Here is a 15125-nt window from a genome sequence, read left to right as displayed (position 1 = left end):
CTCTCTGTGGCTTACTTTTGACCAATCGCGTTTCTCCCTGTGGCTTAATTTTGACCAATCACGTTTCTCTCTGTGGCTTACGTTTGACCAATCGCGTTTCTCCCTGTGGCTTACTTTTGACTAACCGTGTTTCTCCCTGTGGCTTACTTTTGACCAATCGCATTTCTCTCTCGTGTGGCTTACTTTTGACTAATCGTGTTTCTCCCTGTGGCTTACTTTTGACCAATCGCATTTCTCTCTCGTGTGGCTTACTTTTGACCAATCGTGTTTCTCTCTGTGGCTTACTTTTGACCAATCACGTTTCTCTCTGTGGCTTACTTTTGACCAATCACGTTTCTCCCTGTGGCTTACTTTTGACCAATCGCATTTCTCTCTCGCGTGGCTTACTTTTGACCAATGGCTGTTAGCCGTGTATGCCAGGGATGTTCTGGGGCGACTGCTCGAGGTCAAGGCCAAAATAACATCTGTCTTTGGCTGTGTTCTCAAGATAGACTCCACAAAAAAGGTTTTTTTTTTCAGACCTGTTTATATCCAGAAATTTGCCAGATATGGATATGTGTGCGTACATAATGAACACAGTTTTTGACCCTTTAATTTTTCCCAATAGGTCACAAAGAAACTTGCCGGTGCTGCTTCAGGAACAGCTGCCTGGTGCACAAATGTAGGAAACGAACACAGGCAAGTCCTTGTCTCTGTGCTGACAGCCGCCGAGGGACATGGACTGGACCCCATGGCAGCTGGCCTGATGAAACGCTGGAGAGGCAGCCCCAAAAGTGATGTACGTGGACAGAGATTGCTGCAGTCAGCACGGCCAGTCTCGGGTGAAGATTATGTTTTCGGAGTGGGATGAGCTTGAAGTGCGCCTCGACATCTGGCATTTCGTGTGGCGATTTGCTGCAGGTGTCACGACAGAGGCTCATCCGCTCTACGGGATCTTCATGGCACGTCTGTCCACGTGCATCTTTCAGTGGGATCCAGAGGATGCGGCTGCTCTTCGCCGTACAAAGGAGGATGAGCTGGCGGCAAAGAAGACTGGCCACATCTCGGAAAGGGCGGTCAGTGCTCACTTTACCCGGAGGGAGTTGGCACTGCACTGCCGGAGGAGGACCAGGGGGCTGGAGGAGACCACCAGATCGATTGGATCACTGATATATCTGTTTGACAGTGCGGACGTAAAGGAGACTCTGGGAGTTCCTCTGCTGGACCATGAACGAATCCAGCAGATATGGAAGGAACAGCGGAAGCACGTTCCGTGTATCCAAGACCCAGAGAACTTTCCGCTCTACATGAAGACGGGGACACTGAAGAAAGGCGGTGTGGAGCTGTGCTGCTACAGGTGTGCCCGTGGCTCTACATCCATGGAATCATTCCACCTCCACCTGAACCGTTTTATTCCAGGTATTGCATACATATGAATTGTATGGTATTAATGTAAAAAAATATAAGCACTGTAACTGCTTCCATTACTTTAAAGTAATGTCACATTAATAAATGCAGTTTATAAATTACAGTTATTTTACAGTAGTAGCTCTGATTATAATGACAATAATTTTTCATGTAACTACATTACTCTATTACATGTAACAAGTTACTTCATAGCACCTCATGTGTAGTACATATCTTGAACATATGTGACATATAAAAGCCTTTTTTGTTTATTTAACTTTTAGGAACCAGTACCAGTGATGCGCATTTTCAGGCCTATCTCCTTGAGGGCTTGATGCGTTGGAATGATGATCGGATGGAAGACGCCATAAAAGGAACGCTCTCCATGTGGTCATATGGCAGTGCCAGTCTTTAGGAAGCCCTGGGATGAGCGCTATCGCCCTCCTGGAGCATATACAGGCAAGAAATTCATTTGTTCTTTTGTAATATTCTACTAAGTTATGTATTTAGCCTTTAACCTGTTTAATCCCATTTTTTTCCAGACATAAAAATATCCAGATGATGTGTCATTAGTAACCCTTTGAAATAATCAATAATAATTTTTATTATTTTAAATTTTTTTGGGGAAAAGTGTGTGAAAAATTGTGTTTTATGGTCAGTCACAAGTAGCCCAGCTATTTTAAACTCTGTTTCATCACATTCTAGGGTTACTATTATGCATATTAACCGTTACACTTTATTTTGATAGTCTACTTTAGACATTCTACTAACTATAAGTAACTTTGTAACTACATGTCAACTAATTCTCATTAATTTCAAACTACATGTCTACTAACTCTCAGTAGGGTAGGTTTAGGGTTAGTAGAATAAGTTGACATATACTTGCAAAGTTTCTCATAGTCAGTATGTTGTATGTTGTGGACCCATCTAAATAAAGTGTTAGAAGATATTAAGCAGCCAGTCTACTAATACTCTAATGACTGCTAACTGACATGTAGTTGCAAAGTTACTTACTGTTAGTAGAATGTGTAAAGTGGACTATTGAAATAAAGTGTTACCATAAAAACCCTTGTACAACACTGATAGGAATACTGAGTTAAAATACAAAAAAAAAAATACAACCTTCAACGTATTTCAAATTTGTTACTTTTATTATATATATATATATAATATATATCATAAAATTGTTATATTAGTGCTACCCGTATTACAACATCAATATTGAAACTTATTTGTGACATTTGAACTTTTAATTTAGTGCAATATTTAGTAATTTTAGACATTTTAGTGCAGCTTTCACTAACAACTGCAATTGGATTTATATGTGTACCTAAATTCACTGTTATCCCACCGGAATGTTCTTTGACCACACTCAACAAAACTGACTAATTGTGAATTAATATATTAATACTAGACACCTTAAAGATAATGTGGACCAAAAACCTTTGTCGTATGTTAACACACTTTAACTGGTGTGTTTAGCTGGTGCACTTTTGTTTTGGAGCTTTGATGCAGTCATCATCTTCTCAAGGTGAAAACAGGAAATAAACTGCTCTGGTCATGTGACAATTTGCAGTAACCATGTGAAACTGCACATATTTAATTGAGACCCTTTATTTTTTCCATATTTGCAGGAAATGCACTAAAACTTCAGTCAGTAAGGTTTTTAGAGCTTTATAAGTGAAAACCTTTTTTACGTTCACTATTGTGACCGGTGGGATTAAATGTCTTAATGTACTAGACAAAATATTAAGAACACTTTCTTTTTTCCCCCCATTTTATTGTTGTAGGTGAATTGCTGGGAATGGAGTACCTTTACAGCCAGACTGGCAAAACACTGACTCCAGTGCTCCAGAACCCAGAGGAGGAAGACAGGCTGGTGGAGGAAGTTGATGACCAGGACCTGCAAAATGAGGGGTTTGAGGAAGAGATCATGGAGGACATCACAGTTCCAGTGCTGTATGAGGATGACCCCTGCTGTAGTCTCGAAAACAGCCCCTCATCTTTGCCTCTGCCTCAGTCCTCAGCGTCACTGGCTGAACCGTCCACATCATCTGGTGGAGAAGGACAGCATCTTGCCCCTGCCCCTTCAGTGCTGTCACAGCCATCCGACACTGGAAGCAGTCTCTCCAGGTAAGACATTTTAAGGGCTTTATTTAATTCCAATCTGATTTTATTCCACATATATTAACATTAATCTGCATTTACTAGGGAGCAGTCATTGGACCTGATGGCATCACTGGGTGGGACAAGGTCCAGGATCTGGCTGGTTACCTGGTGGGTCTTCCTTACCTCACTGACCTGCAGGTGACCGAGGCCATCCAGCTGTGGACAGCTCTCAATGAAACTGACAAACAGCGGGTCATCTATCCGCCTCGACATCAGCCTCAGCTCACACATGTGTAATTACATTATTGACACACTATTTTCCTTTTTTGATATTGTGCAGTTGCTTTGACACAATTTACATAGTTAAAAGCGCTATATAAATAAAGGTGACTTGACTTGACATGGGCGCTTTAAAGCACCGAAGCGGTCCGGAGTCACACCGGGTGTAGAAACAGTGTCTGATTGGACATCCTGGGGGTCCAGCGCAGTGGCCCAGCACCAGCCGCTTGGTTGAGGCCATTTGTATCCAGCTTTGTGCTTTACACAAGTCGCCGACCAAGAAGGCTGGAGTTTGCACCCCCAGGTGGTTTAAAATCCTCTCAGATTACCACCACATCCGGCTGTTTGAGCTAAACCAGAAGACACTCATTCAGTGGTAAGCAAGGCACATTATTTGCTTCAAACTGACTGAATACTTCTAAACATATATATATATAATACAAGTAATTTATTTTTCAGGTTTCAACGGTGGCAGAAGAATCAGGAAATGAGTGTCCTCGCTCGTCAGGAGGAGTTTGGCCTCGAAGACCTGGAGGACCACCATGGAGTGAAGCACCGAGGCCGCTTGTCCAGCCAACGAATTGCTGTGGCCGATATGCAGCTTCCTCCACCGAGGGAAAAATTGGATGAAGCGCCATCGACATCAAGCCCAAAACATCCATTTGTCCTTCCGCCAAATCGAGAAGGACAGGCTCCAATTCTGTGACCATGTCGACGGCCCGCTGCCACCACGGAGTGCCCCATTGCACCTGCCCCCACAGCACCAAGAGCTATGCAGCACATTTCAGCACCTGGGTCATTGTTAGGCACACTAGTCCTTAACCTGGACATGACTGTGTCAATGGTGATTCCCTCTTCTGCTGCTTCGACATCCGGTGCAGGCCCAGCTCCACCTGCTCCTGCGTCTGATGCTCCTGTGTCCCGTTACACCCAGAGGAACAGGCGCCGGCGGGCTCTGGAGGAGGAAAGCGGAGTCCATAAGAGGAAGTATGTGCGAGGGGTTATTTACACGTGCAGCAAATGTGGGCAGCCTAAAACGAAAGAGTTTGGCCATAGCCGATATGCTAATGCAACATTTTGCTCGCTTGCCTCAGATGGCAAATCTTTAGATGACTGGTTGGCAGAACAGCGGCAGCAAAATAAAGGCCAAACTCCACCACCTCAATAAATAATATCATTCCTGTATACATTTTGTATATATTACATGGGCCCACTCTTTCATTTGTCCTGTATCCTCCTCAATAACTAATTTATTTCCTGTATATATGTTGTATATATTACGTGTATTCGTTTTAATAAAACATTTTACATTTGAACATTTGAAGTGTCTTTTGATCAGATAAATTAAATCTGATAAATCATATCAAATTATATCCCACACACGAAAAACATCTTTGAAGAAACATTTTAATTCATTTTATTTAACCATAAACATAAACCTGTAATATGCTTTTTATATAATAATATACACAAAATAATAAATATCAATCAGCTACTGAAACATTTTTATTAATTTTATTTAACCCTAAACATAAGCATGTCATATACATTTTTTTAAATAATATACACAAAATAATAAATATAAATAAATATAAAGTGCAGGGCGTGATTAGTGGAAAAAGCAGGTGGGGATGGGGGGGGGATGTTTTTAATGCGACGCAAACTCAACGTGATGATTCTGACACTGTTTCGAAGCGCTCCAATCGGATCGCGAATCATTTGATTCAGAACGGGACTTCAAAAACGACTCAGTCGCGCAGACCCACGGGTTCGAATCCGGCCCGCGGAGGGTGACTTGTTTCATATTTAACTAAAACATATATATATATATATATATATATATATATTAACATATATATAAATACCTCAAGATCGATTATAAGAATATGGGTTCCTTCGATAGCTCAGTTGGTAGAGCGGAGGACTGTAGAGGACACACTGTAATCCTTAGGTCGCTGGTTCGAATCCGGCTCGAAGGAAACTTGTTTTTTGTTTCTTTACAGTAGCAATCTATTGTTTGTGTTTTATACTAACATTTAGTGGCGTTCAAGCATGAAATGTTCATTCAATTGCAAACAAAAAGTCTGAAAACCGCCCAAATGGCTGACTCTGTGCACTTTATGTTGCATTAAGATTTTGTGAAACAATGAATATCCCATCTATATTCATGTAGAGTACTGTCACAAAGCAAATAAAATGTGTTATTTAAATGATTTGGAGATCTACAGTTAAATACACAACATAAGATTGGCCCCTCTATATTAATTGTGGCCCCTTTTGTGCCCCCCAGTTGAAAAAATCCTAAAATCGCCTCTAGTTATTTAAAACCACCGTTAAATGTACAGAAATATCTGAATTTATATTTTGAAAACCTGTAAGATATGCACTCAAAAAATGGGCCTAAATTTAGAATTTATGATTTTGACTTGCACACAACACAACACACTTTTAACACAGACAAACTAATATACCTATTGTGTTACATATTTGTCAGTCATACATAAATGGAACCGGTAAGATTTCTGTAATAGTACTAATAAATGTTAATACTAGTAGATTTTAACTCTTTAGACTGTTTTAAATACGAACAGACCTATTTATAATCAATAAATCAAATTTCTTTCCATCTCATACATTTTAACTAATTGCAGTTAATTGAATATTCCACAGGTATATCTGAACCATGTTCATACTTTTTTACTGAATAAATCTAATTGTTTTCACAATGAATGACTGACTGACAAATATGTGTCACATTACATTTATTAGTTTATGTTAAAATGTCCAAATGGATGAAAATTTTATATGGAAAATTTAAACAAAAATCTTACATTTAGGCCCTGATATTTTTGGAGTGTACATAATATTATTTAAAGGAGAATCATTCATCAGTTTTTATCACATTATCAGTTTTAATTCCATATGAAGCATAAGAATAATATAATATCTGTTATTTACAGACAGCATGGCTAAACAAAGCTTAAGAAGTTGAGTATTTTTAGCTTTCTCAGTCCTAACATAAACAGTATATTGTAAAAGACACCAATATATTCAGAAAGAATTTTAAAATGAATATCTATCGTCACATTTTTTCATTTAGGTATATGTTCTGTGTCCATCACCGATCAGCTGGGTCTTCTCACTAGCATTGGTTGGCTGCATCACAATCGGAGTGTCGCCATCTGGAAAACCAAAATCACAGGTAAAAGAGGTCACATATGTTCAATATGGGATATACAAGAGGTTACAGCATCTAATGCCATGCCATTTCACACTCCTAATTGAACTTCCTGCTGAAATGAAAAGTGTTTTGTACGCTCCAAGGACGTCCCAGCAATCTGCCGTTAGCCTGCCCCTGCTGGCTGCGCTTTTCTGACCTCATTGAGCTGGCTCAGTATCACTGATTTGAAGGGCAGCCTACTGTCCACTGGCTTACCTAATGCTGAGAGTTTTCTGATTCTAAGACCACAGGGGTGGATTTTTAGAGACTTCAGCAGGATATGACTTTAAAAGGAGTCTATGAAACATTTTATTGATTTTTATGGATGCTACACTAATATAAATGCTATCAAACAGACAAAATACGCTGTAAAATATATTTTCAGGTAACCAAAAAAATAATCTAAATTAGCTGCAAAAGTATTATTTAATGACTAATAACATTATTTTTACAGAGAGTAGAGTAATATACAATTTAATATTACTTAATGTGTTATGTGGTGCTAGACTAATATAAATGCTTTGAAAGACAATAAAATACACAGTTAAAAAAGTATAACCTTAAAAAAAAAAACACCTATATTAGCTCAAATAAAATTTTAAATGACTAATACAATTATTTTATATGGTAGACTAATAATATAAATAATATTGTTCAATGTAGGGCATGACTTGGGTATCAGAAAATTTTATTTTAAATTTTTTCTCGTCCTACACAAATATAAATGCTATAAAACAGGTGCTTGCTATACTTCACTAGTATAAAAAAGCAGGATCTTGTGTGCTTTGTGTTCTCAGCTTGTCTAGGTGAATAGAAGTCAACTGAAATGGAAGCGCAAGTCAACTTTGATTTTGCCAGTGTATTTTTTACATAGCTTGAATCTAATAGAAGACAAAATAAGGCATTTTTATTTTTTGTCTGTACCATCTTGCATGCTGACTTTCAAATGCAGGGAAAGAAAACATTGTTTATTTTTATTGTGAGAATGCTATAAAAAACTAGTATGCAAACACACTTTGAGAAATGACTCAGAGTGTAATTATCACTTTTGTGAGGGACTGCAGCACAAGATGTAAAAAACCTCCTACAGCTCACTGGCAGAACAACAGCGTATTATATCCAAACATCTGGCTCAGAAGTAACTATTTATTTTTGTAAGTAGGATGAGTTATTACGTTAGTTGAACCTTCTTAAAAACACTTCCCTCAACTGATAAGCCATGATCCGCTACATCAAAGCTTGTTGGTCTTTTTAAGTATTTAATACATGCTTTTAATTAGAAAATTATCATATAAAGCTATTTCGAAATTAATTTTAGAACGATTCCGTTGCACAATATGTAATATTTAAGTCTTTATAAAGTCTTTCCGTTTTCCATAGAACAATCTGTTTTGAAGATTAACATTTAAGACATTTAGAAGATGCTGTTATCGAGAACAAAATGTGATGCAGTCATTTTGGGATGTGCTTCTTTTAACCATTTTCATCCATTTTTTTCTGGCTGTAGAGTGACTGAGGTGTGTTCTGTGCTCATATGCTATTTCAAAACTGAGTGTGACCACCTATAGAACCGTCAGCATGTCCTTTTACCTCTCTCGGTGTCCGTACGGATCTGCTCCTCCAGGTCTTCAGGAGACACATAGACCTCCGGGTCCTCTTCTCCAGGTGTGTGTGGTTTGCACTTCCCACAACAGCAGTTGAAACAGCAGCACAGACAACAACAGAAATAGCAACCTGTCAGCAAGCCACAGATGGCAAACAGACCCTATAAATGAGAATGAAAATCAGACACAGTGTCAGGGTTTAGTTTAGATAAAAATGCATTCAAAATATCGACATTACAGCATCTGTATTATATAATATTACATTAGAAAATTTACTTAGATATATTAAGTTCATGCATAATAATATAACGTAATTTATTATAACAGCAAAAACAATATTAGCAAAAGAAATAGCTAATTAAATAAATGTAGTTTAGTAGTATTACTCACATAAATACACTGTAACACAAATACTATAATGTAAATAGAAAATATGACTATTTAGTGAGTAGATGCATTTATATAAAATTAGTATAAAGCTTTATTGACTTGTTCATTTTGCAATAATATTCTATGATTTATCTTTAATATTACAATATTCAGTCTCATTCTGTCTTTTTTATACACATTTTTGGATAACATTTTACAATTAGGTTCCATTAGTTAATGCATTAACTGAAAATGAGCAATACATTTGTTATAGTATTTAATATTCTTTCTTAACATGACATTGTAATTGTTCACTGTTAGCTAAGGTTCATTAAAAATTATGAACAGATACAACTTTTCAAATTAATAATGTATAAGTGAATGTTGAATTGTTTTTAACAAAGATTAATAAAGGCTTTAGAAGTATTTTTTGTTATAATATAATAATATTTAAATATTTAAACAGTTTCAAGTACATGGGGAAAAATATCCAATAATTAGCTGCAAAAATATTATTTAAAATGACCAATAAAATTAGTTTTTAAATGGTAGACTAATATATAATGTCATTAATATTATTTAATGTGTAGGTTACACCAACCGGAGTGGATTTCAAGGGTCAGGTCAGGCAAAAATTGTTCCATAAAGTGCTAATTTTTAATGTAAACAACAAAAAAGGATGATACCGCACCTTTGCCCACCAGCTGGAGAGCATAAAGTATGTGTTCACATTCTCTTCCCCAAACTGCTGCGACACATACAGACCCAGGGAGCCGTACTTGTCATAAATGTTCCTCTTAGTGACGTCAGACAGCACCACATGAGCATTGTTGAGCTCTTTAAATTTGTCAGTGGCATCGGGGTTCTCTGGGTTCTTGTCAGGATGATATTTCAAAGCGAGCTTCCTAAAAAAACAAACAAACACGTGAAGACATTTAAAAATGAAAAATTTCTTCAAAAAACTGACTGCTAAGAGCTGCACCGATCTGAGGATCATATAGAAGTCTTAAGAATGAAAATGTAAAGAACAGAAGTTGTTGAAAGACCCTAAGATCAATATAAATGTCAGGAAGTATATTTAAATGACCTTAGAAATACCGAATCTTGGCGAGAATGCTCACTTTGACTTTTTTCTTTGTATTCCCCTAATGAGAGTGACATAAAACAACCATTAGCTTAAAAAAGGAAACACAAATACTTCTGGACTCGCGCACAGTAAGAGGAGACTCATTAACATGTGCCAGTTTAAAATGCTGTCTGTCTGTTTGATGATCTCAGCAGGGTGTGATCTTTTGTGGCTAGCTGTCTTGTGCGCACGCTGCTTGACCTGTCTATGTGTCGGCAAGACCGCAGACCCCATTAGTGCCTCCAAAAGCTCCTCGGCACATGAGGGGTGGTGAAGAGAGGAACGTCACCAAGTCTGACATTTTTCCCATTAGAACCAGCAGTGCATTGCAAATGTCTCTGTCTCTGACTCAGTTCAGGTCTGCTCTGAATGAATGTCAGCATGTTCAAACTCTGGGCAAACACTGCAGCAATAAAGAAGAGTTTGACATTTTATAATGCTGTGAAATGTAATATCCTTAAGCTCAAAATGGTTGTGGATGATCAGATAGCAAACCATCAATATTTATGATATTTGTAAAAGGCGTGGAGTAGTATAAATATATTAATACCAAAAAAAACAGCCAAGCATTTTAAACTTAAAATCGTTACATGAAAATAATCTCTATTTTTTATTTTTGCTTAACCAAAAAAAAAAAAAAAAAAAAAAAAAAACCATCTATAATTTATTATGCTCCGAGCACGCTTGCTTGTTAATTTTTGATTAAGCCAATGGCGTCTGCAAGAGTTGTGATGATTATATATTCATTAACAGCAAACAAGTGCTGTTAAAATGCTAACCATATAAATGCCTGCTTGAGCAACGTGTAAATTAGAACAATTAGACACTATAATTGTTGGAACATCAGTATGGTGTTAGAAATGAAGTTGTCTAATGAAGCTCTCTGACATCTTCGTGTTTTAGCATACAAGGCACAGAAACAGCACAGGTTGTGCATAAATTGCAGCCTTGGAAAATGTTATGCATGTATGCATGCATGCATGTATATATATATATATATATATATATATATATATATATATATATATATATATATATATATATATATATATATACACACACACTCACTGGCCACTTTTGCCTTCAGAACTGCCTTAATTCTTCGTGGCATGGATTCAACAAGATGTTGGAAACATTCCTCAGAGATTTTGGTCCATATTGACCTGATAGCATCAAGCAGTTGCTGCAGATTTGTTGGCTGCACATCCATGATGCTAATCTCCCGTTCCACCACATCCCAAAGGTGCTCTATTGGATTGAGATCTGGTGACTGTGGAGGCCATTTGAGTAAAGTGAACTCATTGTCATGTTCAAGAAACCAGTCTGAGATGATTTGAGCTTTGTGACATGGCTACTTCATATAATGCAGGATAATGCAACATCAGAAGATGGGTACACTGTAGTCATAAAGGGATGGACATAGTCAGCAACAATACTCAGGTAGGCTGTGGGGTTTAAACGATGCTCAATTGGTACTAAGGCGCCCAAAGTGTGCCAAGAAAATATCCTCCACAGCATTACACCACCACCACCAGCCTGAACCGTTGAGACAAGGCAGGATGGATCCATGCTTTCATGTTCTTTACGCTAAATTCTGACCCTGCCATCCGAATGTCGCAGCATAAATCGAGACTCATCAGACCAGGCAACGTTTTTCCAATCTTCTATTGTCCAGTTTTGGTGAGCCTGTGCGAATCGTAGCCTCCGTTTCCTGTTCTTATCTGACAGGAGCGGCACCCAGTGTGGTCTTCTGCTGCTGTAGCCCATCTGCTTCAGGGTTCGACGTGTTGTGCATTCAGAGATGGTATTCTGCATACCTTGATTGTAACAAGTGGTTATTTGAGTTACTGTTGCCTTTCTATCATCTCTAACCAGTCTGGCCATTCTCTTCTGACCTCTGACATCAACAAGGCATTTTCGTCCACACAACTACCGCTCACTGGATATTTTCTCTTTTTGGACCATTCTCTGTAAACCCTAGAGATGGTTGTGTGTGAAAATCCCAGTAGATCAGCAGTTTTTGAAATACTCAGACCAGCCCGTCTGGCACCAACAACCATTCCACGTTCAAAGTCACTTAAATCCCCTTTCTTCCCCATTCTGATGCTCGGTTTGAACTTCAGCAAGTCGTCTTCACCACATCTAGATGCCTAAATGCATTGAGTTGCTGCCATGTGATTGGCTGATTAGCAATTTGTGTTACCAAGCAATTGAACAGGTGTACCTAATAAAGTATATATATATATATATATAAATAAAGCATCCACAGAAAAGAAAAACTATTTACTGTCTTACATATACATTCTCCTATGTGCATGACAAAGAATGATGCTATGAATATTTTTCTCCAGGTCTTCCCAGGTTGCCCTGCTCTGCTGCAGCATAACGTTTTGTTAAACCAACTGACATGTGAAAACAACACGTTATGGTATAAGCGTCAAGATATTACCACCAAAGGCAAGGTTGGGACATTTCCATGGAGCTATGTAAATTATAGTGCAGAATCATTCATGCACACGTCGTGCACCAATGAACATGCTCTTGTATCTAAGATTCCTTCATCATTCCTGATCCCAGTAAAATAAGGGATGCCATCTGTTCAGCATAATGAATATTTTAGTTTTGTGGAAGTCATATTATATTCATGCAGCTCCACTGCAACTGAAGGCTGAGATTATAGAGGAACGAGTCGCAGTTTGGCACTTTCTCTATCCTTTGCTCCCTCGTTCACCCCAAGTAGAATCCAAACTTCATACAGTAAATGCAAGTAAATCTTACCTGTAGGACCTCTTGATGTCATCATGAGTGCAGTTCTTGTCAAGGCCAAGAACCTGGTACAGAGCCTCTCCCGATGTGGACAGGGCCCGTTGCCTTTGTTCAGCCATGATCTTAAACCATTTCCTGAACATCAAAAGAACAAAGCCACCGTTAATATATTGGATAAGACGGTAGATTAGGTACAGTTCTCCTGGGTGGTGAAGAAGATACAACCTATAGCTAGCAGTTATTGGTTCCCAGAATATTTTGTGAATGCTATAACAAAATAAAAATGGTATAAAAATTTAAAATATATATTTTTAAGACATAAAACCTAAAAGTAACTCTTTGTGATGTTCTGTGTAGGTTCTCAAGGTTGTCACAAAACAAAAAACTCCCTGCAACATTCGGGGAAGGTTAGCTCTTGGTTAAAAAAATAAAACCTAAAAATAACCATTAGGGAATGTTCTGTGTAGGTCCCCTTCAAGTTGTCACAAAAGGTGCAAGAAAAAAACAAAAGAAAACTGCCTACAATGTTCTGGGAAGGTTAGCTTTTGATTAAGAAGAAACAACAAAACATTCACAGAACATTCTTATTTTGTTCCCAAAAGGAAAACAAATGGGGAACATTCTGTGTTGGTTTGAGACTTACAACGTCACTCTTTCCACATCAACCCAGACCTGGCTGAATTTTTGTTTACATAAGTTCACAAGCAATCTCTCTGTTTATAAGAAAGGACATCCATTGGAAGGTTATTGCAGAGAATATATATAAATACCTGATTCTGTGATAACCTCCAACCCCCACCCCTGAATAATTCCATCTTTTGTAATGAGCCTTCATAGAATATTAACTAGTTCTAAAAATTATACAGCCTTCATATCTCTATTGAGCTTTACAATGGCTGACTGCAGAAGTAAGGAGCAAAAAATTGCTTCACTAGTGCAATACTGCACCAAATCCCACAGAGGATAATTCGTTTTCTTACCTGTTAACAGACTCCAAACTTAAGTCCTTCTCCAGGGCAGGTAAGACAGGCTAATGGAGTCAGATTCCTTCTCTGAAGGTGAGTAGATTACTGAGGAGATGAATTATACATGGAACTAGTCGTGAGCTCAGGTAACTTCAGGCCAGTTTAACATGGTTACCAACAAGGTTCATTAGGTTTCAGTGCCTGGTGCTTGAGCAGAGAGTGGAAGCTTTTGATGGAAGATGTTTGGTGGATGAAGGATAAACCCATGTTATCTGCTAAAACTGACTTTTAAACCTGCACGATGAGGACTGGAGAGGATAAAAGGTTAGCTCTTATGTCTATACAACTTTTTAGCTAGAGTCTTACATTGTGTGCCTTCATTTGATGCATTTTCTTTCTGATGCAAGATCGCCATCTTGTGGTGTTTTTCTGCACATGCTGTTTTCAATTCCATTGCGTGACAAACGTCTAAATGCATTTTCAACAAAACTACATTGCTTGTGCAAAAACGGCAAAATATAAAAGTCTTAAAATGAGTCGGATCTAAAATAATAAAAATGAATGTTTAAAATGAACAGCGTGACCTCCACAGTAATTCACTTCAGAGAATGTTGTCAGCAATATATTTCATTATGCTAATATGAACGATGCTATTCGTATTTTGCTACCGTATTTTGCAATAAACTAAAAACTGATACATTTTTCAAGATATTTGTGAACAAACTGAAGTGTTTGTGAACTAAACAAACGATAATTATTTTTGATGCCTTACTACATTTTAAATAAATACAAGACATTGCATAAAGTTAGAATACTAGTACAAAATTGGTACTAAAGTTATGTTTTTAACATTAATTATTTTGTAACTCTTAAGGGGTGCAATAGTAATGTAAATAGTAAGATGAAAAAGTGAAGAGACCAGAGATGCTGTCAAAAGTAATTTATTCAGTTAGCTACATAATGTTATCCACACATTTTTGTTTGTTTGTTTTCTCACAAATATATGTTCCAATTTAAATAATAGGTTTTCAATCTATTTGTTAGATGCCACAGACCACCATTTTATCATGTTTGTGCAAGTGACCCCCATCCTACAGTTTATAAGGCAGCTATATATTGTCTTTTTTAAACACCCAATTTATACTTTTAAAAAAATATTATAAATTTGTGTGAAATAAATTTGGAAAATAAATTTTCTACTCACAGTAGTACCTTTAGATGTAGTATTTATTAATTTAAGGCAAACGTATATTATTTTTATTTTAAAAAATATTCTTTTATTTTTATTTATTTTTTACTTT

General features: G+C 37.4%; 1 protein-coding gene across 2 annotated transcripts; it reads right to left on the bottom strand.

The window, feature by feature from the left end:
- Positions 1-6671: 6671 nt before the first annotated feature.
- LOC306863064 (dnaJ homolog subfamily C member 5-like) lies at positions 6672-14197 on the bottom strand. Of its 2 annotated transcripts, XM_079406225.1 has the most exons (5): positions 13840-14197; positions 12872-12994; positions 9659-9872; positions 8585-8759; positions 6673-6956 (listed from the first exon to the last, which is right to left on the bottom strand). In XM_079406225.1, exons 2-5 carry the CDS (start codon positions 12976-12978, stop codon positions 6871-6873), a joined length of 582 nt encoding a protein of 193 aa, XP_079262351.1. In that variant the 5' UTR covers positions 12979-12994; positions 13840-14197; the 3' UTR covers positions 6673-6870. The 2 variants fall into 2 exon arrangements, with proteins under 2 accessions (XP_079262352.1, XP_079262351.1); XM_079406226.1 differs by lacking the exon at positions 13840-14197 and having other exon boundaries at positions 6672-6956; positions 12872-13354.
- Between the last annotated feature and the right edge of the window lie 928 nt (positions 14198-15125).

This window comes from Barbus barbus, assembly GCF_936440315.1.
Source record: "Barbus barbus genome assembly, chromosome: 44".
Classification (NCBI taxonomy): Eukaryota; Metazoa; Chordata; class Actinopteri; order Cypriniformes; family Cyprinidae; genus Barbus; species Barbus barbus.
This window is presented reverse-complemented; position numbering and strand designations above follow the sequence as displayed.